This window comes from Apteryx mantelli, chromosome 16, assembly GCF_036417845.1.
Source record: "Apteryx mantelli isolate bAptMan1 chromosome 16, bAptMan1.hap1, whole genome shotgun sequence".
Taxonomy (NCBI): Eukaryota; Metazoa; Chordata; class Aves; order Apterygiformes; family Apterygidae; genus Apteryx; species Apteryx mantelli.
In genome coordinates this window covers 21762677-21788371 of record NC_089993.1, presented here as the reverse complement: position 1 = coordinate 21788371, position 25695 = coordinate 21762677, and the positions used below count along the sequence as shown (strand labels likewise).

At 57.1% G+C, this 25695-nt stretch overlaps 1 protein-coding gene across 1 annotated transcript in view; it reads right to left on the bottom strand.

Moving 5' to 3' along the window:
* Positions 1-2061: 2061 nt before the first annotated feature.
* The window catches only part of HS3ST4 (heparan sulfate-glucosamine 3-sulfotransferase 4), a 64051-nt gene continuing 40417 nt past the window's right edge, over positions 2062-25695 (bottom strand). Inside the window, exon 3 of the mRNA XM_067306440.1 lies at positions 2062-6107. Coding sequence (XP_067162541.1) covers positions 5471-6107 — 637 coding nt within the window. The 3' untranslated portion in view covers positions 2062-5470. The remainder of the gene's footprint in view (positions 6108-25695) is intronic.

Below are 25695 nucleotides of genomic sequence, written 5' to 3'. Positions count from 1 at the left end.
TGATAACAGGCCAGTGTGTTTTTGCAGCCTGACCATCCGAATAATCCCTGTGTTGCCTCCTCCCAAGGCTCTGGTATGAGGGAAAAAAACTCTTTCTTCTGTTACTTGAAAGCTAATGGCTGGAGCTCTTACCTGATGCTCCGATTTCCCGTGGTTGCCGATCAAGATGCAGAAAATTCAGTGTTGCGCACAGGACAGGGAAGAGCAGCAAGCTACAGCCCTTAGACGCTGGTGCGTTATCCTTAGTCAAAGGGCTCTGTTTGAAACCTGGCATCAGCGTATACAAAACATGTTGCATCTTTGCTGGTACCTCGTCAATCTGGTTTGCAAGACATCCTGGAGGATGTGACCTTGGAAGGCAGGCGGGATATCGACCCTGCATAATAATAGCATCTCGGCATCAGTGGCAGCCTGTTGGATTCAGGGCAGTTAATAAATAATGAGGATGTCAAAGATAACAGCAGGAAAGTGGGAACAGGTAGCAACTTTACAGCCAGTTTTCTGACAGCCTCCTGGCAACATCCAATTAAAAGCATGCCCCCATCCAGAGGAGCAGGATGAGGGTCCAGCACTGGACTTGCCGTGGCGCTGGGACGCTGGAGGGAGGCAGCGGTCTGGAGACACCCCGCAGTGCCCCAGGGTGGCGGGGAGCTGGCAAGCCGGGGGCTGCGGGTCTGCTGGCAGCACCCAGACACTGTGCACAAGGCTGCACTGGAGCAAGGGCTGCACCAGGGCAAGGGCTGCACCGGGGCAAGGGCTGCGCCAGGGCCAGGGGCCCGTGTGCCATGAGGTCAATCCCGTGGTGCAGCCAGCACCTGCACGCTCCAGGTCTGCGAGAGGAGCTCTTCCCTCCCCGGTCCATGCTGGGAACATCAGGAGCCTTGTGGCTGACTCTGGACTAAAATAGGCAGATATTTGTTTCAAGGGTTGGGTGGCATGGTAGTGTAATCGTATAACTCAAACATTAGAAATCTGACTGAATTTGAGACGTAATTGATCTTCCGATGACTTTTTAAACATCTGGTGAGAGGGGACTGCTTTCCAAACAGCAAAATCTACACCAAAATGATCTTGATTTGAATAATAAGTATTCCATCCTTGTTTGGTAAATATACCCAGTGTTAACAGTGCTTAATGGTGCCTGTAATTGGTGTCTAAAGTTATTTAAAAGTAAATTTACTAGAAAATAATTAGCAATTTTATAGTTCACTACTTCCTAATTTTGTTGATAAAAGTTTTTCAGTGGTTTTATCAGATGACACAATGAGGCTGTGCTATGAAATAGCTTTTTTCAAACTGGCAGGGAATTGTGCACACAAAATAAAATAAAAACATTTTCCCCCTAATTTCTTTCCTGGCAGCCAGCCCTCTCACTCCTTTTATTATGCAGTGATTTATCTTTAATCAGCAACGAGTGGCGCTTTCCCGGCGGGGTTCGGGGTTTGCTCACTGTGGCCCTGGAGCTCTGGCCCGAGCTGCGAGGGGGATCGTCCCTGTCCCCGTCCCCATTCCCATCCCTATCCCTGTCCCCATTCCTGTTCCTGTCCCCATCCTCATCCCTGTCCCTGTCTCCATCCCTGTCCCCATTCCTGTCCCTGTCCCCATCCCCATCCCTGTTCCCATTCCCATCCTCATCCTCATCCCCATCCCCATCTCTGTCCCTGTCCCCGTCCTCATCCCTGTCCCCGTCCCCATCCCCATCTCCATCCCTGTCCCCGTCCTCATCCCTGTCCCCATCCCCGTTCCCATCCCCATCCCCGTTCCCGTCCCCGTCCCCATCCCCTCTGCCCTCCCAGGCATGGAGGCTGAAGCCTCGCTGCATTTGCAGGTTGCTCCCCGTTGCCCTGCCGAGCGCCGCTCTGAGCGGGTCGCTCCTGGTGCAGCCGGCAGGAGGGAGCTGCTGCACGGGGGGACGGGACGAGCCGGCGCCTGACGCGTCCGGCCGGCCGCTGCGCCCCGGCAGCCTCGGGGAGGGAACCTGCCCCTGCCACAGCCAGCTGAACCCCGCTGCCCCTGCCCGGCTCGCGGCCGGGGCTGGGACCCCCGCGCCCGCCGCGGCCCCATGCCCGGCGTTCGCCCGGCGGTGCCGCGCAGAAACGGCACGGAGCGCTGCGGCTGCTACAAGGTTTTATTGTTCAGTGCCGGGCGTTCAGTGCTCAGTCCAAGGTTTTCACAGCGGTCAGGTACAGCGTGACACGGCAGACGGAGACAGGCTGCGAGGGGCGACAGCACGGCGCTTTGGTTTCAGAAAGGACCGACTCTCCACTTCCAGTCTCTGAGCCATAAAGTACCAGCTTTTCCAGAACAATGAATCACCCAGTCTGTGTATAAAATTAAATATAATTTATGCTTTGCTAATTGAAATCAAATACAAAATTCAATTTCCTGTGTATTGTAATGCTGACATTTGAATAGTTTTAAAAAAAGCATTATTATCTTGACTCTCTCTCTTTTAGCAGGCCACTCTCTGGCCTGATAGAAAATAATTCCTCTGTCAGATCCCTGCATTAGTGATGCAGACGCAGATGCATGCAGCCAGTCCCACGGCTGGGGCGGAGGACGGAGTTAAAGTTACCCTTTCAGAAAACAGAATAAAACCCCTTCTCCTCAGAGGCCCCCGTGCCAATGCACCCCGGCCCCGCTGCGTCCGGCGGCCGAGGTGCCCCGAGCAGCAGCCCCACGGCCCCGCGTCCTGCCTCGCCGGCGGGCGGCCAGCATGCACACGGATGCCGCGGAGCGGCACCTCCTCGCCCAGATTGCAACCCATATAAAAAATAAACCTCTGGATATATGGCAAAAAGAAAGTGAAGCAAGAACAGCGGGCAGGATGGGGTGGCTGCCGTGCCCCCTTCCCTGCCCCGCTTGCAAACAGCTCCCGGCACCGCTCCAGGCGCGGCAGGAAGCTCCTGCGCGGCCCAGGCGCGAGGCAGCCGGCATTCCCGTGCAGCAGCTCGCCAGCGCCCTCGCTGCCGGGGCTCCTTCCCCTCCGGCCCCAGCGCCGCAGGAGCTGCCCTCGCAGACGGGGCAGTGGCATGATGCTCAGACCGGGGCAGGACGGCACGGGGAACCTGCTGGCCTGGGACAGGTTTTTCAAGGGCTCTTCCAAGCTCAAAGACCTCGCGCGGAGGAAAACTGCTCCTGCGTCGGCTGTGGATAGGGGTTGAGAGCGTCCAAGCTTTGGCCGCGGAGGAAATGCCCGGCACCGTGCTGATCGCCGCTGACACCCGTGGTCACGAGCTGGGACCGCGTCCCCAGGAGTGACGTGTCTCCAGCAGGATCCGCCGGTTCCAGGCGTCCCCTGGGCTGTGCTCAGCTCCGGCGGGTCCAAGCCCGCTGCGGCCTCGGGGCTGCACCGGACTGTGAACGAAGAAACCGTCCTGCACGTCCTGCGGGCGAGGAGCTGGTGGCCGGGTCTGGAAATATCGCCCTCGTCCCCGGCTGAATTCATTAATCACCTTGCACAAGTTGTACAACAACAGTTTTCACTTAGGAGATGAAATGAGATTTTTTAACAACATGTGAAAAAATTTAAAGCTATTCCTATTACATACTTCCAATTTTCATGTAATAATTTTTGGACTTGTGGATCTGTGGAAAACTGTTTTACATCAGGAGCTGTTTTTAAATCTCATCAGGCTAATAGGAACTGACATTACTTTAGCAGGGACTTTCATGATGCCCCTCCAGCACGGCCCATGGTGTAAATTTTCCAAATGAATTTAGCTCTTGTTTTTACCCAGCCCAAGGCACCAGCACCACTTTATGGTGTAACGAACCACACGACAGACCGTGAAACCCAAAGCAGGTGCAGCTTGTTACCTAGCATAGCAATGATTTCATTTGGTTAGTTGGATCAATAAGGATTTCTTGCCACCTTAATCAAAACTGAGTGTTGGTCTCCCTAAAGAAATCTTAAGCTGCATCCCTGCTGCTTTTGGGCTGCCAGGAACCCGACATCTGCAAGGAGCTGGGGGACAACACACTGCTGCGCTCCACCCCGAAGGTGGCTCACCACCACTCGTCGGACGGAAGGAAACCAAACCACCCAGAGAAGGGAGCACTTCCGCAACGGCAGCTCTGCGTTTTTTCCTTTGTTACTGCGCTCGGCGTTTTCCTCTCAGTAACAGACATGGAAAACAGCGCAGCTGCGTCCAGATGCTGCCGCTCGCTCTGCACTGATCCCAACACACAGCTCACATCGCACTGCTGGAGGATCCAGGTGTGATTGATAGGGGTTTATTTTATAGTTTCTACCAGGACTTGCAAATTTGGTTGGATGTACAACTTGGTCATTTCCACTAGAAAGCACACATTTTGTGCAGACCAGTGCTCACGCTGGGAATTAATTGCTTTTTTGTTACTGATTCTGAAGCAAAGACTAAGGCTGCTTCACGCATTTGCAGCCCAGCTGTCAGCGGCAAGCAGCAGAGCTCTGGTGTCCAAGGTGCAAGTGAGCTGCGGTCCCAGGACCCCGCGGCCAGGCTGGTGCCTGGACAGCACACACCTACCTAGACGTACCAGGAGGTTTTACCTCCCCACCGCCCCGACACCTGGCACCCGCAGGAACAACGCTGTTCCCAGGGACATGCCTGTTTCCAGGCCACAGACCTTGTCCCGGGCAGGCGGGCGGGAGCGAGCTGCCCGGTGGGACATGCTGCACGGGCACGCGCTGCGTCCACCGGATCACGCTGGGCCAGCGCCTGAGAACGGTTTTGGGACACGATTTTCTAGAGGAGCATGGGTGTGTTCAGGGGAAGGCCCGATTCTGATCTTACTGAGCATCCAAGTAAATCAGAAGCAATTCTCTTCCTCCAGTGGAATTACACCCAGCAGTGAGAGGAGAATTGGGGCCAAGGGGTTTTGTGGCACTTGGTAAATACTAGTTTTAGTGCAACAGGAAACTGGAACGTCTGGTGCAAATGAAGTTTCTGTACATAGTTCCTTTGCAGCATAACTGGCTTTATTCCTTCCACTCAGGACCACGAGTGTGTGCATGTGAATTCACCAGCTCTGATGCTGCTGTTTGGGCAAAACTAAAAGCCAGGGCAGGAGAAATCAAATCTACTGGTTTGTCTCGTCGCTGCTGGATTTCGCGAGCCGCCGTCACGCTCAGCTGGCAGCGGCAGGACGCGCTGGTCCCGCCGGGCGGTCACGAGGGACACACCAGCCGCCGAAGGCCAGCACAGAGCATCCCCTCAGCCGCGGGCTCGGCCCCCTCCAGCCTCTCCTCCTCGCACCCGTTCCCTGATCCTTCGCGTGGCGGGAGGGGAGAGCCCAGGCCCCCGTGCGCCCTAGAGGTGACGCATCTCTAAGGCTGCAGAGCTGGAGATGCTGTTCAGCTTGACTTCAGCCTGGACAGCGCAAGAGTCTCCTTCTTACCAGGCTGAGACTGTGGCCCCGTGCGAGTTTCGTGTCTCTAACAACGATTCACATCTCAAAAGAAAAGAGCTTTTTTCCTCATTTCTTGGTTCTACTTATCACTTTCTTCCTGCTCCCACTCGAAATCTTGGCCTGTCATTTGGTAAAACATAACATTGAATGGTTTGTAAAACTTCCGCAGTCTGTGGATGACATCTGGGTCTATTTTGGGGTGAGTTCGACCCTTGGACTTGCCCAAGCACCGGGGAGCACTGCTGTCCTCCGGCTTCTTTAGACAGGGGAACCCCTTGGTTTTATTAAAATAAAAATGTTTCTCTGTCACAATCCTCTTGAGGCCTAAGAAATCCTGGACCTTGGCCATTTCCCCAGCCGGGTCAGTGATGAGCCTCTCGCCGCTGACAAATAGGATTTGGGACAGGGGGAAATACTGGAGCCAGTTCTCCAGGTGCAGGGCGTAGATCCCAATGCGGATCGCGCTCCAGGAGGCGTCGATCAGCCCCAGGGTCCGGTTCTTGAAGGCGAGCACCTCGAAGGTGGGGATCTCCGGCTTCTTGGAGAGCGTCTGCGTGTAGTCCGAGATGGCCCGGGTGACAGGGTTCCTCACCACCACGATCAGCTTGGTGTCCTTGGCCATGGAGTGGATGCGCTTGGGCGCCTCGTTGGTCACGAAGTAGCTGGGGGTCTTCTCCATGGTGATCTGGCCCTCCAGGGTCTTGGGCATCACGCTCCTGCACGGGGGAGAGGAGGAGAGGGGGCAGGTTAGTGCCGGCCGGGAAGGGCCCTGGAGACGCCAGGTTCTGGCAGGATGTCGAGGAGGAGGGAGGCAGGAGCCGCACGCCCCGGGGGATCAACCCCTCGGGGCCCGTCTGTCCTCGGGCCCCAGGCATGGCGGGCACCTGAAGTGTTAAATCAGCCTTGGTAGCACATTATCCAGTCAATTCGCCATAGGCATATGTAGACACAAGTTAATTGACAATAAACCTGTACAATACCTGTCTGTTCAGCAAGCCATCTGCTTCCATTTGCTCAATTAAGTCTATTCACTTCAGAGCCTTGTACCGGAGTGGTGCAGTTAGGATTACACAAGACCTTTTTGTTATGATGACACGCTTTTAAATGTCTCCGCTAATAAAACTTAATACAGAATAAGATCCCTTGCTTCTAGTACAATAATTAAATTTATTTACTATCCTGTGTGCGAGAAAGAATGACTTTTCTTTTATCTCTAATTCACATGCTCTGTCAATAATTAATTGCTGCTGGGTTTTGAGCTTCCTGTGCAAGCACTTTTATTAGCCAAAAGGAATTTGCCTACTGGATAAATTAGCATGTAGCAAGACTTTCCTGGATAGCATATTACCATATTGTAAAATGAAACTGCAGCCAAGATAGCATTTATATCTAAGAAAATGGAGAGGTAAATGCTTTTCCCAGCTGCCCCCAGTTAACGATTATCATAGCAAGTGGAAGTTGTAACGCGTTGTCCGCTGTCAGCACATTACAGCCTCTTCTAAACCCCGTAACGGCCGGGCACCGGGGTGGCTGACGAGGCCCCCGATGCCGGTGCCGGGGCCGCTGCCGAGTGGGGCTCCGCATCCGGCTCCGCTGCGCCCCGCCGAGACGTCCGCCCCACAACAGGCAGTTTGCCTGACCGGGTGCTTGCCGGGCTGCTGATCGCCCAGTGCTGCTCGCGGGCCGTCGCCCGTTGGTGGGCGGGCTGGGCGCTCCGCTCACCCCGGGAGCTGCGGCTCCGACCGCGTCTCCCCGCCCCAGCGGGGCATGGATGCTCGGGGTCCTGCAGCACTGCCCCTCCGCACGGTGGCTATTTTTAGTGCAGGCACACGGTGAGGATGGTGCGAGCGGGCTGCAAACGCGGCGGTCAGAGCACCTGGGCACCAGCAGCCGCAGCGACACTGGTGTCAAGAGGCAGAGCACCGGGAAACAGCCTTTCCGTGGCATTCGCGGTCTGCAAGCAGGCTGTGGGACAAGGCGCCACACACCCTGCACTGTGCACCCTGCACGGGGCAGGCTGTGGGACTGGGCACCATGCACCCCACGCTGGGCAGGCTGCGGGACCGGGCACCGTGCACCCCATGCTGGGCAGGCTGCGGGACCGGGCACCGTGCACCCCATGCTAGGCAGGCTGCGGGACCGGGCACCATGCACCCCGCGCTGGGCAGGCTGCGGGACCAGGTGCCGTGCACCCCACGCTGGGCAGGCTGCGGGACCGGGTGCCATGCACCCCACGCTGGGCAGGCTGCGGGACCGGGTGCCGTGCACCCCACGCTGGGCAGGCTGCGGGACCGGGCACCATGCACCCCACGCTGGGCAGGCTGCGGGACCAGGTGCCGTGCACCCCACGCTGGGCAGGCTGCGGGACCGGGCACCATGCACCCCACGCTGGGCAGGCTGCGGGACCAGGTGCCGTGCACCCCACGCTGGGCAGGCTGCGGGACCGGGTGCTGTGCACCCCACGCTGGGCAGGCTGCGGGACCGGGCACCATGCACCCCACGCTGGGCAGGCTGCGGGACCGGGTGCTGTGCACCCCATGCTGGGCAGGCTGCGGGACCGGGCGCCGTGCACCCCATGCTGGGCAGGCTGCGGGACCGGGTGCTGTGCACCCCACGCTGGGCAGGCTGCGGGACCGGGCACCATGCACCCCACGCTGGGCAGGCTGCGGGACCGGGTGCTGTGCACCCCATGCTGGGCAGGCTGCGGGACCGGGTGCTGTGCACCCCACGCTGGGCAGGCTGCGGGACCGGGCACCGTGCACCCCATGCTAGGCAGGCTGCGGGACCGGGTGCTGTGCACCCCATGCTGGGCAGGCTGCGGGACCGGGCGCCATGCACCCCATGCTGGGCAGGCTGCGGGACCGGGTGCTGTGCACCCCACGCTGGGCAGGCTGCGGGACCGGGCACCATGCACCCCACACTGGGCAGGCTGCGGGACCGGGTGCTGTGCACCCCATGCTGGGCAGGCTGCGGGACCGGGTGCTGTGCACCCCACGCTGGGCAGGCTGCGGGACCAGGCGCCGTGCACCCTACGCCGTGCACCCCACGCCAGGCAGACCGCGGGACCGGGCGCCGGGACCCGGTGCTTGCACCTTGTTTGCCGTGTATTACGGATTGAGACTGTGATCTGGGGCTTTTAGATGACACAGCTTTAAAAGAGATGAAAATCAGTCTGAATTGAGGGGAAATGCTGCTGCTGTCCTGCAGCCACCCTGGCATGCCTGTCCACCCTGACAGCTGGCAGGGGCTGGCGGTCGTTTGGGAGCGGGGATTTTCCCCTCCTTCCAGGCACCAAGATGCAGTGGCAAAAGCCCCTTTGTGGACACTTCTGTCAACAAGTATTTTGCTCCCTTCTGCTCTACGGCCAGGGCAAGACGATTGTCTTCCCTTTAATATTAAACTTACTTAGCTCTTATTTTAAATTATGGTTTCAATAAACTGTTGCAAAAATAAAATGCCTCTAAGCCTTTTCTCCGTGGTGGGGATGCTTCAGACAACATGCTAGAGCAACTTACAGCGGCTGATGTTCAAATATAAAACAAACACACCAGGGGGTTATGAAAGAACAACGAACAAACTATTAATTAAAACAGCCCCTTCAGATGATGTTATCACAATAAACAGGAGCCAAGAAATTGCAGAGCTAATAATCTGCAAGTGTTGTCACATTTAAGGACTGTGTTTAATTCCATGCACAATAAAGATGAATGGATAGACAGGTCAGCACTGAGGAAAGACAGCAGGGAACTGGTGATCGAGGAAAAGAGGAGGAGGAGGAGATTTGGCTCTTACGGCACGGTTGTAAGGAGGACACAGGAAAGGGCAGTGTGCGGTAAGAAATGTCCCTGCACCCCGGCCCTGCAGAGCACCGGGGCTCTGTGGGACCAGGCGGGTGCAGGAGCGTGGAGCAGCCGGACCCCGGTGCGGGGGACGCTCCTTGGCCGGGAACTGCCCGGCGCTGCCGGCCGCGGGTGCTCGCTGTCTCTCATGCGGGATGCAGCGTGTGGGACGTGGCATGCGGGATCACCGCCTCTGGCAGCCGCTGCGGAGCTCCGCGTAACGCTCCTGGAGAGCACAGCGCAGCCTCCGGGACCCGCTCCGGCTTTTCCTGCACCGTTTGTCCTGATTTCCATCCCAGGCACTGCGCGTTGCTGACCTGCCCGAGATACATGGGCAGAGCAGCCTCAGCAGCGGAGCACTGGACGGGCACACGTCTCCTCGCGGCTCTGCCACTGGTCTCTGCTCACCCTCCTGCCCCTTGTCTGCCTCCACCGACACCCGCGATGGGGTAATGGACATAACGGGTAATGTCCACGCGCCAGTTCCCGCGGGAAGGCGCACGACGCAGCCGGCAGGAAGCCTTTGCTCGGGGGACGCCATGCACCGCTGGTAGCAGCATCTCCATGTTGTGCAATGTCAAAATGAAACTTTTATTGCCTTTCCCAGGCTTGGGTCCAGCAACTACCTGCTACCCCCAGCAGGTGATCAAATAAATATTATGTGGGTGCGCGGTGGGGCGGTTGGCACGTCTCCCCTCCCAGGGCCGTGGCACGGCGGCCGAGGAGCCTGGGCTGCTCCACGTCCCTCCCAGGCCCGTCCCGACCTCTGGCAGCCCGCGGTGGCAGCGGCTGGCTGCCCCCACAGGCCAGGTCTCCCGCTCTGCAGGGCAGCCCGTCTGTCCGTCTCCTCCATCGGGGCAAAGGCCAGCTCTAAGCCCTCACTGGAAAAACGTGCTGCAGTAATTGCTCTTAACTGCTGGCTTCAGACAAGCTCTTTATTTTCAAAGGATACATTTTATAAATTTGCGAATTTGCCAAAAGCCCCTTGCGGTTTATTTAAATCCAGATTATCTTGTTTATTCCTTCAGTCACAGCTGCCATTTATCTCTGTGTAGGCAGCTTGCTCACTATGTTGCAGGTTTCCTGCAATCCCACTCAAAAGGAGTCTTTGTTAACTGCATTTTCATGTTCCCACCAAGAGAAAAAGTTCACTGCAGCTCCCAGAGCTCGGAGAACTGCAGAGAAGGACGTTGACGTGCCCATGACTGCGGTCCAGAGAGGCAATGGCCGGGTGCTGTGGCAGCATCACCATCTCTGCTGCTCTTCAGTGTGCAGAAAACATCTGCTTTTGTCTTCAGAAAAGACAAACATGCAGTCATTTTCCATTTCATTATTAACACATTCTCATATAATTGCTTGAGCTGTCAACTGTGACCTGCCAGTAATTCAGCAGGCGTGGGACTTTCAAGGGGAGAACAGCATTGCAGCTGAAGGCTGCAATATGCATTAAAAACAGAACCTATTTGCTGTAAGCCCCCAAGTCAAATCTCTTGTTGAATTTGTTCAAACATAAATTTACATAGGTTTAATGTTTTATAATCTTTTTGGTCTGTGAATCTATATTCAAGACTGAGTGCATTAGCTTAGAAATATTGTGCTTAACGCTGAAAATAATTTTAATCTCTCTAAAGTCCAATCCTTTGCACATCACTAAACCTCAGAATCCAATCCCTTCTAATAAGGGATACAAAACTTGCATCTGCCGCTGCCTAATAGATTCACACTGCTCTCATTCAAATGGCTTGCACATATGTTTTAAAAAACATTAAACAAATTGTAAAGAACTTTAGAAAAAGCTTTTGGTTACTCATATGTTTCCATTTGAAAGAAGTGGTGCCAGTTCAGAGGGGGCTGGAAGAGAACAAACATCCCCCTGGGAGCCCCACGGAAACGTGTCACGCTGCGCAGGATGGCGTCAGTCCCCATCCTGCCGCAGAGACCGGACAGGCTCATCCACCCTGCGACCACAGCTCTGCTCCTGCACTGTCCAATTTACTGTCCAGAAACTAAGGGCTACCCAGGACCACTGTTTTACCTCTGCAGGAAAAGCAGCTTTCCTTTCTCCAAAAGTTTGTCAAGCCATCAGCTCTGTGCGGGCCCCCTCTCCTGCCACGTCCCTGCCGAGCTTCCCCGGGCTCTGCAGGACTCTGGGAGCCAAGGACCAGGGTGTGCAGCCGGAGCAGGGGCCACCCTGGCTCCTGCTGCAGTCAGAAGAGGAAGGAGCAGCTGGGGCCCACGAGTGCCCGGCAGCCTCACAGCAGGGCTGCCACACGCTCGCCTCTCCTGCCACGCACTCTTGCTGCACGCTCCCCTCTCCTGCTGTGCGTTCCCCTGCGTGCTGCCCTCTCCTGCTGTGTGCTCCCCCGCATGCTCCCCTCTCCTGCTCTGTGCTTCCCTCTCCTGCTGTGCGCTTCCCTCTCCTGCTGCATGCTTCCCTGCATGCTCCCCTCTCCTGCTGCGTGCTCCCCTGAGTGCTGCCCTCTCCTGCTGTGTGCTTCCCTCTCCTGCTGTGTGTTTCCCTCTCCTGCTGCGTGCTCCCCCGCATGCTCCCCTCTCCTGCTGTGTGCTTCCCTGCATGCTCCCCTCTCTTGCTCTGTGCTTCTCTGCGTGCTCCCCTCTCCTGTTGCATGCTCCACTCTCCTGCATGCTCCCCTGCGCGCTCCCCTCTCCTGCTGTGTGCTCCCCTGCACGCTCCCCTCTCCTCCGGTCTGGAGCCCTTCCTTCCCTCAACAATGTCAGCAAAGCGATGGAGAATGGTCTTTTGTTGCCATAACAACGAAGGTGCTAACATCGTGTTGACTAACTGCAAGCTGATATGATCAGAGAATGGAAGTATTGAGTTGCTATGGTAACCGGAATGACGAATTTGAAATCGTGTCAATAGCAAAGGTCCCAAAGAGGAAGCAAACATAAACGGCAGTTTGGGGTACGCAGCTCTGATGCTGGCCCGAGACGGCCGCGCCACTGCAACAGGCGCTTCGCCCGTGCGAGGCACCATCCCGCTTCGGGGCTGCGGGAGCAGCTGAGGAGCCCGCCGAGGCCTGGCTGCAGCACGGCGCCCGCCCGGGGACCCTCCGCTCGCAAGGGACGGGGACTGCGGGAATGTGGGGCATGGCTCCCCGCGTGGGGCTGAGCCCCGGGCTGCCGACCGCGCTCCTCCACCTCCGCTTCCCGCACGCATGCGGATGGGGTCTGTGCTTGCGCTGCCGCGAGGTACCAAGGACCACCGCAGTGCTCCCGCAGCCGGAGGGAGGCTCTGCCCGTGCCGTGGGGCTCTGCCCATGCCGTGGGGCTCTGCCTGTGCCGTGGGGCTCTGCCTGCGCCATGGGGCTCTGCCTGCGCCGTGGGGCTCTGCCTGCACCGTGGGGCTCTGCCTGCGCCGTGGGGCTCTGCCCATGCCGTGGGGCTCGCGCCAGAGGGCTCACGGCTGGGGCAGGATGCTGCCAGCGGCATTCGAGCCCTTCCTGGAAGCAGGGCACGAAGCCTTTGGAGCACAGCCTCTTCCCAAAGCGATTTTTCACCATCACGCCCCGTCCAGGGCCCAGCGACTGCAAAGAAAGGGATTCTGTGTCTCCACCAAATGTAAAATCTTTAACGGCTCATTGGCATGTGCATAAGCTGGCCTGGATAAGAAGTTACTCCTGAGAGTCTGCTATCGATTCTGTCAGGGATTCAGAGGTTTTATAGGCATCGCTCAGGATCTCTTTAGTACTTGTACCTTCCTAATGGCTCTCATCGCCGACAGGACTGAGAATATCCCCGCGCCCTGGGAAGAGGCTGAGCCCCGGCCAGGAGACAGCCTGGCACTGCCCCGCGGCAGGAGCGCGGCCGTCCCCCCGCGCAGCCGGGCAAGCCTTCCCGACAGCCCCGCCTGGGAGAGCGGCTGTGCTTCCTCGCGCGCAGTTTGGGGGGAGAAACCAGCTAGGGGAAAAGGTGGGTGAACTTCACCCGGGAAGGCTCCTCTCCTCCTACCAGTATGCAACAAAATCAGTGGGCAGCTGGCTGAGTAGCAGACGGAAATATAAATACACTCTGATTTCACTGGGACCATCTGGCTCCGGCATGATAGGCGGGTAAGAACGCTATAATCATGGGCAGAGAACTAAGCTGATCCATTAAAGTCTTTTAGCAGAAGCAACTATGGAACCCACGTTAATCCAGCAACGCGTTGTGAACAGACATCACAAGGTGAGACCCATTCAGCTGCAATTAAAAATAACCCTCGCTATTCAGGCTGGCTTGGGTAGCTATTACATTGTTGTGTTCCCCAAAGACTTTCACGGATATAGATTGTTGATGCTAGCACAATGCAATCTGAAATTATGATCTTAATGCTAAATCTTGCTTTCTGCTGTTCTTTCCTCGAGTGGATCTCCTCCAGGATACGGCTGTTGCCTCGTGCTGAACTCCCCTGCCCATCTGACTGCACCGCGCACAGCACCTGGGAAGCGTCGTCCTGCCGGAGAGCCTCCACCACTGGCTTCTGCGCCAGCAGCCACAACAGCCAGAAGCGACCTGATTTGTGAGTGGCCTGGCTGGTGCCAGCAGCTAAAAATCAACCACAAACAACCACAAAAGCTCGGCAGGCTCCTAGTGTGGCTGCAAGTGCTTGGCATCTCCCCGAGCGCACACAGCGCCTCAGGTGACTTGCAGAGACGCAGCCCTCAGCAGATCGCCGAGCTTTGGGCAAAGCAATCCCAGCTCTGCCGGATGGGGATACGTGCTCGGCGTGACATTGTTTTACCAGGGATAAATTTGGCCTGATCTGTCCAATTTTAACATTTAATTTATTATGGTTCAGCACGCAGCCATGAAAGAGGTAGTGCAAAAGGCTGGAAATGTGTATTTCTAACCTCACTGCAGTCAAAATAATTTTGACTAATTCTCACTACTGTACTCTACCGAAGTGGTGCGACGTCGTTCATTGGGCATAGCTCGGAGTTGTCGAGCAGATTTAATTAATGTATTAATCAATCACAGTCACAGGTAGCACTCGCCCGAACGCCCGGTCTCTCGCGTGTGCCTAGGCAGAGGGTCTCGTTGACGGAGCCCTGGCAGGTCCTGCCCTGCTGCCCGCGGGCTTTCGAGTCGAGGCACCTGCTCTTCTCTGAGCCTGGCTCTCAGGCAGACCCGCGGGGAAAGAACAGCTTTTAAAGCTAATGAGCAGACAGATATAAACCAGCTATGAAAAGCGTTTGGGTGTCCCCATAGCGGGTCCCCGTGGGCCCCGCGAGGCGCCGGTCGTCCGGAGCCCGGGGCAGCTGTTCCCACGCATCCTTGGGAGTCATGCTCCAGCTCAGCCTGTCCACTTGGCATCAGCCCTCTCCATGGATGCTCGTGCTGCCACTCCGTATGGAAATGACTCCGGATAACAACAGACCGGGAACAGGAGCAGGGTGGAGTGCCTTCTACACATCTGCTTGGAAAGGACAAGTACAGCTACAGCGGGATGAAAACCTGTCAGCGGAAAAAATCCACAATACAACGATCAAACCGCACTGTGAGTCTTTGAGGAAAGCCAAATCCAGCGTGCACCGCACCACCATTGCCGGCCGGACTGGACCGGCCCGGAGCACCGGGCCCCGCTTGCGCTCCCCGTGCTGGCACTGGCGCGATTCCCAGGGAGGGTCGGTCCCAGCGGGAACGGGACAGGAGGGGGAGCGGGAGGGCGCCGGGCGCCCGCAGCCTCGCCAGCCTCCCGCCTGGATCCCGGGCGGCCATGCGGGCTGCGCACGGCCGGGCAGGCAGCAACGCGGCTGCACGGCTCTGCCCGCCTGACTGCTGAGCCGTAGCTGCAATAACCCTCACCATTTGCCACTGCTGTTGCAGGCTTTAGCGCCTGGAAGGGCCGTTTAATATGGAAACAACACAGCTGAGGACGTGAGAACAAGATGCACTGTCCAAACCACTCTCAATATTGATTTGACTCAGTTGGGCAATTTGGACCATTCCTGTTTCCCCAGGGATGGGCCTTTCCAGAGAAGGAATAATATGGATCTACATCATGAGGAATTCGGATTCATCTTCTGGAAAATTTACTTCTACCAGAAAAAAAACCCCTGGAAATAATGGCTGCCTAAGTGAAAGCACTGCTGCTATATCATGCTAAAAGCTTTTCAGGGAAAAACAGTAGATAAACCCCACTCTTCAGCTGTTTCTGGATGTTATCCTAAAGCCGTGCAATAGCAGAGCCATCGCCAGCTAGGACAGGCGCAGTTACGAAGGACAACGGAGGAGCAAAGCTGCCCAAGAGGTCGACTGGCCGGAGCAGGGGCCGGGCGCTGGGGAGGAGGCTCCCGCCCCTCCATGGGAACAGCGGGAAGTGCTGCCGGAGGAGCTCCGGCTCCACACACAGGCGTAGCCCTCCCGCGTCTCGAGGTCTCTGCAGTTACGTACCCGGGTCCGGCTGCAGAGGAGACGGGGCAGCGCGGACCCTGGTGCCACCACCGCAGCGGCTGCACTGGGCGCCGGCAGGGAGCAGGACGGGGGCGAGGGGGCTCCCGCAGCCGGACGCCCCGGAGACGTGTCCTTGGGGACAGGGGGTGCAGGGAAGCGGTGCCAACCCCGCATCCTTCCCAATAGCTTTAGCCGGCCAGACCTTTCCATTTGCAGGAATCCCTCCGCTGTTCCAGCACAAAACATCCCGCTTTTCACTTAGCCCAACGAGACACATGCAAACGCTCGTCCCGTCTGGCTGCTGACGCCCCCACGAAACGCGTGCCAGGCGCTGCAGGGGACAGGGCATCGCCGCTCCCGGCCCGCAGCCCGCTCTGTCCGGCAGGAGCGGCTCTTCCCACCCAGGAGCGAGTGATGCCAGCCAGGCTGCCACTGAGGGCACAGTTATTTATTACATGCGCGTGCTGATTATTTTGGGGTTTAAGTTCATTTATTATGTATGCAAAAATGGTAATACACTGGCATCTGAATGTCTTCTAGGCATACAATATCCTTATTATTCAAAATGTTTTTTCCTCCATAATTGAATGGTTTACCTTATTATTACTTTATGTTAATGACCCAGCATTTCCATTTTTCTATAGGATGCTTAATTGTAAGCGAAGTGCAATCAGAATCAGCGATGCCATCTGTAATTGATGGCATCATAATAACAGCCAGCACTGCAGGAACAAAGTACCGAAATAAATGGAACCAGGGAGAAAGCAGCCTCCAAAAATATCCGGGGAGCTGTTCTGGTCTGGGACGAAAGCACCTCCATGCAGCATCCGCTCTCCCTGAGCAGTGACAGTTTGGGCATTAACACAGATAGAGTGCTATTTATATCAGTTTGTACATTTAATCAGTTTTTTTGCAGTTTTCAGCGGGATGTGAACTATATCCCTGTCCAAGGCATTTGGTTCAAATCAGCTGAGACAGAGAATAATCAAGATTTATGATTCTCATTCTGACTCGGATCACACAGTCAGTGCAATTGGAGCAGCAGAGCTGAGCGACATCCCTTCACGTTCCCTCGCAGGAGTGATTTAATGTCCATCCCGCGGAGTGTCACTGCGCTGCCGCAGCCCCCGGCACGGGCAAGATGGGCTGCGCTGGCTGCGGGCATGCACCAGCCCTCCTGGCTGCCGGCGCCTGAGGGGCACAGCCACGCTGTGAGAGTCTGTTTGGCAGAAATCAAAAAGATACCGCTTTGTAAAATAAAAGTGATTTCATCTTGTTCTGCCGCTCAGTGTGGCTCAGAGCAGCCAAGAGGATGAATCGGTCTGCGGTGCACCCGACCTCCCCATGAAAACCTGTCTTTGCCGGGGGAACGGCACAGCAGTTCTGTGTGTGCCGCCGGCGTCTGCAAACACACCTCCTCTGCCAGGAGGGAGAAGGTATTTGGGAACAGAGAGCAAATTGGGTCTGCAGCTTGCAAGGACCCCGCAAGTGGCGCAGGAGGCCGTTTCCAGCGGCAGACGGGCTGCCAGCATCTCTGAGCGATAACTCTATTTCCAGGGGCTCGGAGCCGGCCCTGAAAGCCAGAGCCATGCTGTCCAACACAGCTGGGAAGCAAATGTTTAGATAAAAATTAAATGATCCAAAACCAACTCTGTTGAAAAAACAGCGCCAGGTGCTGGGAAGGAAGCAGCAGTGTGGTGGTGGCAGGGTCGTGGGGGCCAGCCGTGGCGGCAGGGCTGGGAGCGAGCATGAGCGCAGCAGCTCTTCCGATGCTCTCCCGCGCCGGCAGGGCGTGAGCGCGGCAGCTCTCAGGATGCTCTCCCGTGCTGGCGGGGCACGAGCACATCGACTCTTGGGATGCTCTCCTGCACCGGTGGGGTGTGAGCACGGCGGCTCTCGGGATGTTCTCCCGCGCCGGCGGGGCGCAAGCACATCGGCTCTTGGGATGCTCTCCTGCACCGGTGGGGTGCGAACACGGCGGCTCTCGGGATGCTCTCCCGCACCAGCAGGGCACAAGCGCGCTGGCTCTCGGGATGTTCTCCTGCACCGGCGGGCACTGCCAGCTCTTCCCCAGACATGTGCTCGCAAGATGGGGCAGTGGCAGAGTGAGGTCACCACGCGGCACGGCACGGCGGGAGGTTTGCACCCCCCAGCCTGCAGCCTCTGCCCTGACTGTGCCCACACACCCAGCGCGGTGGAGCCCAGCCGAGCCGCGCAGGATCCCCCCGGCGGCACGGCGGAGCCCGTGCCTCCATCTTCATCCGACAAACCCCACCTGCTGCTTTCGGCTCCTGGCGACAGAGTGCTGCGACCTGGCGCGGGAAGCCAGGCGGACCCGCGGGCTCGCTGGATGAACGGCCCAGCGGCAGCTCCGCCTGGGCAGCAGCAGGCAGCAAATTAGAGAGGGAACGGGGGCTCATCTCAGCTCGTGCACACCACCGAGACACGGGCAGAGGAGCCTGCCAGCCACGAGGGGAAATAAATGCTGTTTCCTTGCAATGCCGAAGTCCCGGTGCGGTGACATCATCCCCGCGGGCGCCTGCTCGTGCTCCCTTGGCCAGCGCGCCACCAGCCCCCGGCCCTGCGCATGCGGCTCCGCTGCGCCGTCTTGCTCCAGCCAGGTTCGGTGCCGGGTTCACACAGGTGGTACAGCATTCAGGGAGGTGGAAAAACAGAGTGATTCCACTCCAGTCAATAGAGCAAACAATTCCTGGTTTGGATAAACAGAATTACTAGTGCTGAAGAGCCCTGGGCAGCGCCGCACACTCTGATTAGTGTAAATGCTAAACACAAACCAATTAACGCTCTCTAAGACTGCTTATCTCGTGTCACTTAGTGCTAAAATAAAGCCTAACACTAAATACACATATTGATTTACCCATTAAATCTAGCATCACTCAAAATAACTCATTATATTATTGAGAAAAAATAGAGTCACCTTAGTTTTCAGAAGCAAGTGTACTTGAGCAGTGATTTAATTGCTTCATCTGGCAGCGGAAAGTTACTACTGACCTGCAGAGCGGACTGACACTACCTGGCCTGGAAATTGGACCTGAAAGGAGCGGCGGTGCGAGCGGCGGTGCGCAGCCGTGCCGCCGCTGCTCCCCCGGACGGGCGCCCGCCGCCTGCTCCGCACGCACGACCGGCTGCGGGAGACCCTTGCGCAGCTGCAGGCAGCGCAGGAGCGAGCCGATCAGGAGCGTTACCCGCAAGGGCAATCAGTGGGACCGCCACAAAGGTTAATGCCCCTAATACCTCCTTCCGAGTTGCTACCTTTTGCAGTAATTGAGGCCAAAACCATTCCACTCGGTTAAGATGTGTGCAATACCCTCGCTTCAACACGCCTGCAGAGCAGGTCCACGGGCTCACTGGGTTCGGCTGGTGGGGCCGGCAATATTGCAGGAGGTGAGCGTGCCGCAGCTCTAAGGATGCTCCGGGGCCGCGGGAGCAGGCGGCAGCGTGGCACCGCCAGCCCAGCAACGTGGGGAGACCCGGCAGCAGCATCCCGCCCCGCCAGGGCCAGCACAGGAGCAGGACAGGATGCGGGGCTGCGAGCGGCAGCGCTGCTAATTACGAGGACTAATGCTTTGGCTGGGCCAGGCGTCCCTTCTGCAGGCGAGGTTAATAGGATGTGAGAGGCCGCAGCTGCCACGGCACCAAGGGAGGAGCACGGGCAAGGGACAGCAGCACTCATCAGCCAGTAGCAATGCAGAAATGGTTATCTCAAGCTGTTTGGAGGCAAGGATTAAAAATAAATCTCCCCAAGTTTAATATTCTGCCAGTCAGCTCTTTTTTGTAGGTGGAATCTATTAAAAAATTAACTTTCTGCTAAAATGCTAAAGTATTTTTGACATTTAACAGCTTGCTTCAAGCAAAAAAGTGCAATAAATACACGAGAGAGCTAATTGGCTCCAGTACCCCCAACATCCAGCCCTTCATGAATAAGTAATGCAGTGCCAGCGCACTGATGGCTGGAGCAGACCCACGAAAGCCTCTTCCTGATCAATGATGCATCTGCTCCAACCTCTCGTGTTAGTACAACGTAACTGGGAAGTTCCCATCGCCACCCAGCTGAAGAACAAAACCAGCCGCAAATTGAATCTTTAGACCAGTGAGTACCAGAGCAGGAGGGGCACGTGCTGTAATTTCATCTTACTGAAGTCTGCACTTGGAGATACTTAGTTTGCTGCAAGATGGAGAAGGAACTGCTTGGCAATGTATTCTTCTCAATAAAAATTAATGCTTTAACAAGAAGCCAAATAGCTACAGCTAATGTACTCCTGAATGAGATCTAAATTTTATTCATAAGCATCAGTGTCAGGACTAAAATAACATTTTTATGGACACTATGAGCATAAACAGCTCTGCTGATTCAAAAACAGAAACTGCACTTCTGAATGAATCAACTCATTCATTTGGAACAAAAGCATCATTTTAAATACATGCCTCAAATAAAAGAGAAAGCCAGAGACAATATTCTTTTTGTGAGCCTGCCTCCAAGAAACGCACTGCAGAGGAGAAGGGAGAGGAGTTCCTGGCAAGAGGGTGGCGGTGGGGAGTCCCAGGGAATGTGCTGGCAGAGAGGGGATCACCCAGATGCTGTCTGGGACCTGGCTCGACTGGGGCAGGACCATCGTCCTGCCTCCTGAACCACCTACATGTGGAAAGGAACCACAGATGGGACAGAGGGGCACCACATTGCAATGGAAATCCCTGTTGAGCTCCAGCATTTGGGACTTGCTGGCTCTGGTGCACGGTGAAGTGGCCTTCAGTCATTTCGTGGTGGATTGCACCACCTTCAGAGGTTTTTCTGGACTCCTGAGTACCAGGCGTTGAGAAACCTGAAGGAACTAAAAGAAGATCATCTCAGGGCTGTGGACGTCACTCCATGCTGTGTGGGAAGATGCACAGAGCCTCCGAGTGTGTCCTTCCGTGCGGGTTTGCCCAGCATGGACGGCAAACCTGAGCAGCCGACTCTATGGGACGGCAGCAGCTACATTAGATGTGTGTCTGGAGAAAAATAATACAGAAGAGATGACTCCACTTCTTGCCAGTGCTTCTAATCATTGCCGGCCCCTGCTCCTCCTGCTCCTCCTCTGCCCGTGCCGGTTCCCGTACCCTCCCTCGGTCCAACGCTGCTGTGCCGGCTCCCACCTGCCCGGCGGCGCTGAAGCCCCCGCAGACGCCGCGGACGGCCGTGGGGATGGCACCTCTCCACTGCCCAGCCCATCCGGGCCCCGAGAGCGCCGGGTCCTGGGCACCAGCTGCCGCTGTGGGTGCACCTGGGTGGCGGAGACGTCTGCCCGCGAGGTCTCGGCTGAGGCGGGTTCTCAGCTCGGGGATCCCCAGCTCCTGGATGTGCTCTAACTGGTTGGTCTGTGACACATTGCATGAAGGACTTTCTAGAAGCTTCGTTTGGATTTTGACGTGGATATTGAGAACATACAGATAGCCATCTCTATACCAACAAAAGCAGTTACAAATGCTTCAAAGGCGCAAGTTAAAAATAGTCATAAAATTGGAAAATGTGGAGGCCCTTATAGCTAACAACTAACTGATAAAAGATTTGCAGAAAAATACATCTTGGAGAGCACGCTCATTATAGACAGAAAAGTCAGACAGATGTCAGAGAACACTCCGGCACAAGGAAAAACTTAGACACGTACGACAGGGCAGGAAAATGACAAAATTCTGGACCAACGGAAACGTTGTGCTTCAAGTCCTGAAACAACGAGCTGCAGAACGCAACCAGCTACGCTGAACGATGCGGCGAGCGCCCACAGGACACGGCTGATGCAGCCACGACAGCAGGAGCGCTTCGGCTGTGTAACGAGACGGGACGGGGACAGCGACGCCGGCGACAGGAAACCATGGGCTCATTGGAGAAGCCCGGGCCAAAGCCTCCAACCGCACCAAAGCCTCTAACCAGAGCGAGGTCTCGTCCCCTCGCCGCTGCAGCGCTGCCCTCACGGAGGGCACCGGGAGCTTCTGCCCTCCCGGCCCTGCACGGCGCGGCATCTGGAAAGACCCCAGGGCACGGCCAAAACTGTGCTGACAAACACAGGGCATATCCAGGGAAATTAGAAGTCCTGATGTGAGATTTCCTGAGCCGCATCCAGAACAGCCTGCAGGGAGACGAGCAAAAGAGGGGCAAAACAGGAGAGGACATGGCTCAGCCGGGCATTGCCTTTTGCTGGGAAAATGTTTTCGACACAGCCAGTTCTTGCAGCAAGACGATGTCAGACGTGCGGCTCAGGGTACTGCACGATCTGCGCTCTGGGTCATTTAATGATGTTCTGGGGCTTTCAAGGCAGGTTAAATTCTTTGCTCCTGCTCTGGGAGAGCAAGTTAGGCAGTAATTGATGTTCTCCTAACAACCGGAGGCAGGGAGCCCGCTCCTAACAAGGCCTCCGGGTGCTGTGCCGAGCAGGCAGGCGCTTCGGAGCAAGCCGAGTGTCCTGCTCCCGTCGAGGCAGGACGGTCGAGAGGTCTCCGGAAGGGGACCATGCTCCATGCGCGCCTCCCAGCAGCTCCCAGTGCCTTTCAGCACATCCCAGCAGCTCCCAGCAGCTCCCAGTGCCTCCCAGTAGCTCCCAGCGCCTCTCAGCATGTCCCAGCAGCTCCCAGTGCCTTTCAGCACATCCCAGCAGCTCCCAGTGCCTCCCAGCAGCTCCCAGCGCCTCCCAGTAGCTCCCAGAGCCTCTCAGCGCGTCCCAGCAGCTCCCAGTGCCTTTCAGCACCTCCCAGCAGCTCCCAGCAGCTCCCAGCAGCTCCCAGTGCCTCCCAGTAGCTCCCAGTGCCTCTCAGCACATCCCAGCAGCTCCCAGTGCCTTTCAGCACCTCCCAGCAGCTCCCAGTGCCTCCCAGGGCCTCCCAGTGCCTCCCAGCAGCTCCCAGGGCCTCCCAGCAGTTCCCAGTGCCTCCCAGTAGCTCCTAGTGCCTCCTAGTAGCTCCCAGCGCCTCCCAGTGTCTCCCAGCACCTCCCAGCAGTTCCCGGTGCCTCCCAGTAGCTCCCAGTGCCTCCCAGTGTCTCCCAGCAGCTCCCAGCGCCTCCCAGCAGAGCTGGCCAGCCCCAACCACCACGTTTGCACTGCAGAAGTCGGTTTCACGGACCTGCCAGACTCAGCCGTGCGTCGCCCTATGACTAATTTGTTAAGTAGCCCGGCTGCTAATAAAACTTTAACAGGCGCTGGACAGTTTTCTTATTTTACAAGGCCAATTAGGGACTATGCAAGAGGAAAATCACCGGCTCCCAGCACCCCCCTCCTGGAAAGGGGACCAAGCAGTTAGACTTAATATTTAAGTATCATAGACAAAGCGATTCCCATCTGGCTCCAGACAGCTAGAGCACCCGACTGAGATGGATCCGGAGGGGCGAACTCCGCGTGCACCGGGCAATCCCCGAATTTCCTGGCAAACGCGGTCAGCTCGGAGGCGTGCGGGGCCGGTTCTCCCCTCGTGCGGAGGGCTGGGCTGCGCCGCTACCACCTGCAACGGGGGTAATATATCTGCGGCCACAAATGAAATATCAATATTTATTTAACACACACACTACCCTTTAGAGGCCCTTAATTGTAAATTAATCATCATTAACTGACAGTAATTGAACAGGCTGAAGGCTCCAGTCACGGCTTTCCCCGGCAGTGGGGACCCGGAGCGGCCGCAGCTGTGGAGGGAAGCGGGGACGGGGACGGGTGGCAGGAGGCGCCGCGGCTTCCCGAGCTGTCGCGGCTGCGGGGAGCAGGGATGCTCCGGCGGCGGCTGCTGCCGCTCCACAGTCGAAGCAGTGAAATAACCCCTGCGCCATCGCCCGCTGCGGGCTGGAGAACTTCTCCCGGGATAAAAGCAGCCCCAGAGGCTTTGGCAGGGCACATCTGTGCTTTAACCCACTCTCCCGTGCGGGGTGGCCGTCCCTTGGAGACCCTGGTCATGGTGTCCCCGGGGACACGGAGACCCTCACCACGATGTCCCCGGAGACATGGAGACCCTTGTCATGGGTATCCCTGAGGACACCGCTGCACAGCCGTGGGAGCATGGAGACCCTTGTCATGGTGTCCCTGGGGACATGGAGACCCTCATTGCGGTGTCCCTGGGGACATGGGGATCCTCACTGTGGTGTCCTGGGGACATGGAGACCCTCATTGTGGTGTCCCTGAGGACATGGAGACCCCCATCGCAGTGTCACCAGGGACATGGAGACCCTCATCATGGTGTCCCTGGGGACATGGAGACCCTCATCGCGGTGTCCCTGGGGATATGGAGACCCTCATCGTGGTGTCCCAGGGACATGGAGACCCTCATCATGGTGTCCCTGGGGACACAGAGACCCTCATCGCGGTGTCCCTGGGGATATGGAGACCCTCATCGTGGTGTCCCAGGGACATGGAGACCCTCATCGTGGTGTCCCTGGGGACATGGAGACCCTCATTGTGGTGTCCCTGGAGACACTCCTGCCACATGCTCCTGCATGGCAGCTGGCACCGGGTCCTCAGGCCAACCCAACCCATCCTGAGCACGGGTCCAGGGACAGGGAAGAGCTGGGTCACGTCCCTGGAGTTTTGACTCTTCATGGAAATAGCAGCGATATAAATAAATGGCACAGAAACGTCAGGATCAGCGAACGCCAGGCTGCAGAAGTCCCATTAGGAAAAGCTGTGTCCTCCAAAGCAGACAGAGCCCCACGGGTCCACAGGCCACGCTGCCCCAGCACGGCAGGGGCGGGAGGGCTCCACGGGTGGCTTTTGCTACCGTGGACCCCTCTGGATCGCACGCACGGTCCCAGGAGCAACAGTCCCTGTGGTTAGATGTCTCTGTTTAGCTTTTTCTGAAGAATATTAGCAGTTTAGTCCACACTAGGCTCCTGCCAAATCCTAGAGCCCAGGAGATAAGCTGGGACACAAAGTGATTTATGACTGAGTTAAGAAATTGAGCCGTCGGTGCACCGCGGAGCAACCTGAACACCTCCGGGAACGCGCGCCGAGGGCTGGGCACGGCGCTCGCTGGGGCCTCACTGCCGTATGCTGCGGGAGCTCAGCGCTCCGCAGCAGCGCAGGATTCCCGCTCCTGCGATTCCCGCGGGGCCTTACACTGTCATTCCTGGGGAAAAACGCACCGTTTACAGACGAGGCCCTTCCACACGCTGCTCGGGGGGGAATACCTGCTTTCCGGGGCTGGGGGAGGATCTGCGGTGGGAACAGGTTCTGCCAAGCGCCGCACTAACGGCAGTTCCCAGAAGTGCCACAACAGAGACAAAGGTGACGTCTCACTCGCTTACCGACGGCAGAAAGCGGGCAGAAGGCAGCCAGCCCTCCTCCTCTCCGCAGGGACGCCCTCGGCCACAGCGGGTGGCCCGAGCACGGCACGGGCGATGCCCGGCTCCCTCGCACGGCTTCAGCAAGGACATCGACGTCTTGCCGCACGGCAAACCACGGTGGGGTGCCCGAACGGTAGGGGCGCTTGTAAAGTGCGTTTCTGTGCAGGGATCTGCCATGCAGTTTTCCAGGAAAAGGTGATGTTTCCAGCCAAAGCCTTCACTGAGCAACTGGTCTAGAGCTGGCCAATTCCCGGGGTCAGGCAAGGGGGACGCAGCCAATATCTATCTTTGCCTTATTCTCCCTAAAAAGATGCGTGTTTCCCCCAGCTTCCCTTTGGGACTGCTTTGTGAGAAGGGGAGTAGAAGCAGCAGCGGGTCAGTAAGACCCAGATCTGCTGCTTATGAAGGGTCCACACGCTCTGGGAGTTGTTGCCGATGGCAAGATCTCTGCACCCAGGGTTTTTGCCCTGGCTTTTGCAACAGTGGTATCAGCCTGTGAAACCTCCACGGGGTGGAATCTGGACCAAAATTGCAGAGGTGTGAGAAGAGGGACATGAGAAGCGAAGGGGGTAGCCCAGGAGGCAGGGTGCATGGGTCCTGCTCCTGCCTGCCTGGAGCGAGGGCAGCCCCGGCCGGGGAGCAGCCCCCGCGCAGCGCACGGGTGCACCGCACGCTGCTTGCAGGAGGCAGAGCTGGAAACAGGCACTAAGCCCAGAGGGCTGCTTTTCCCTTGGGAGCGAGAAGCTGCTGTTTGTT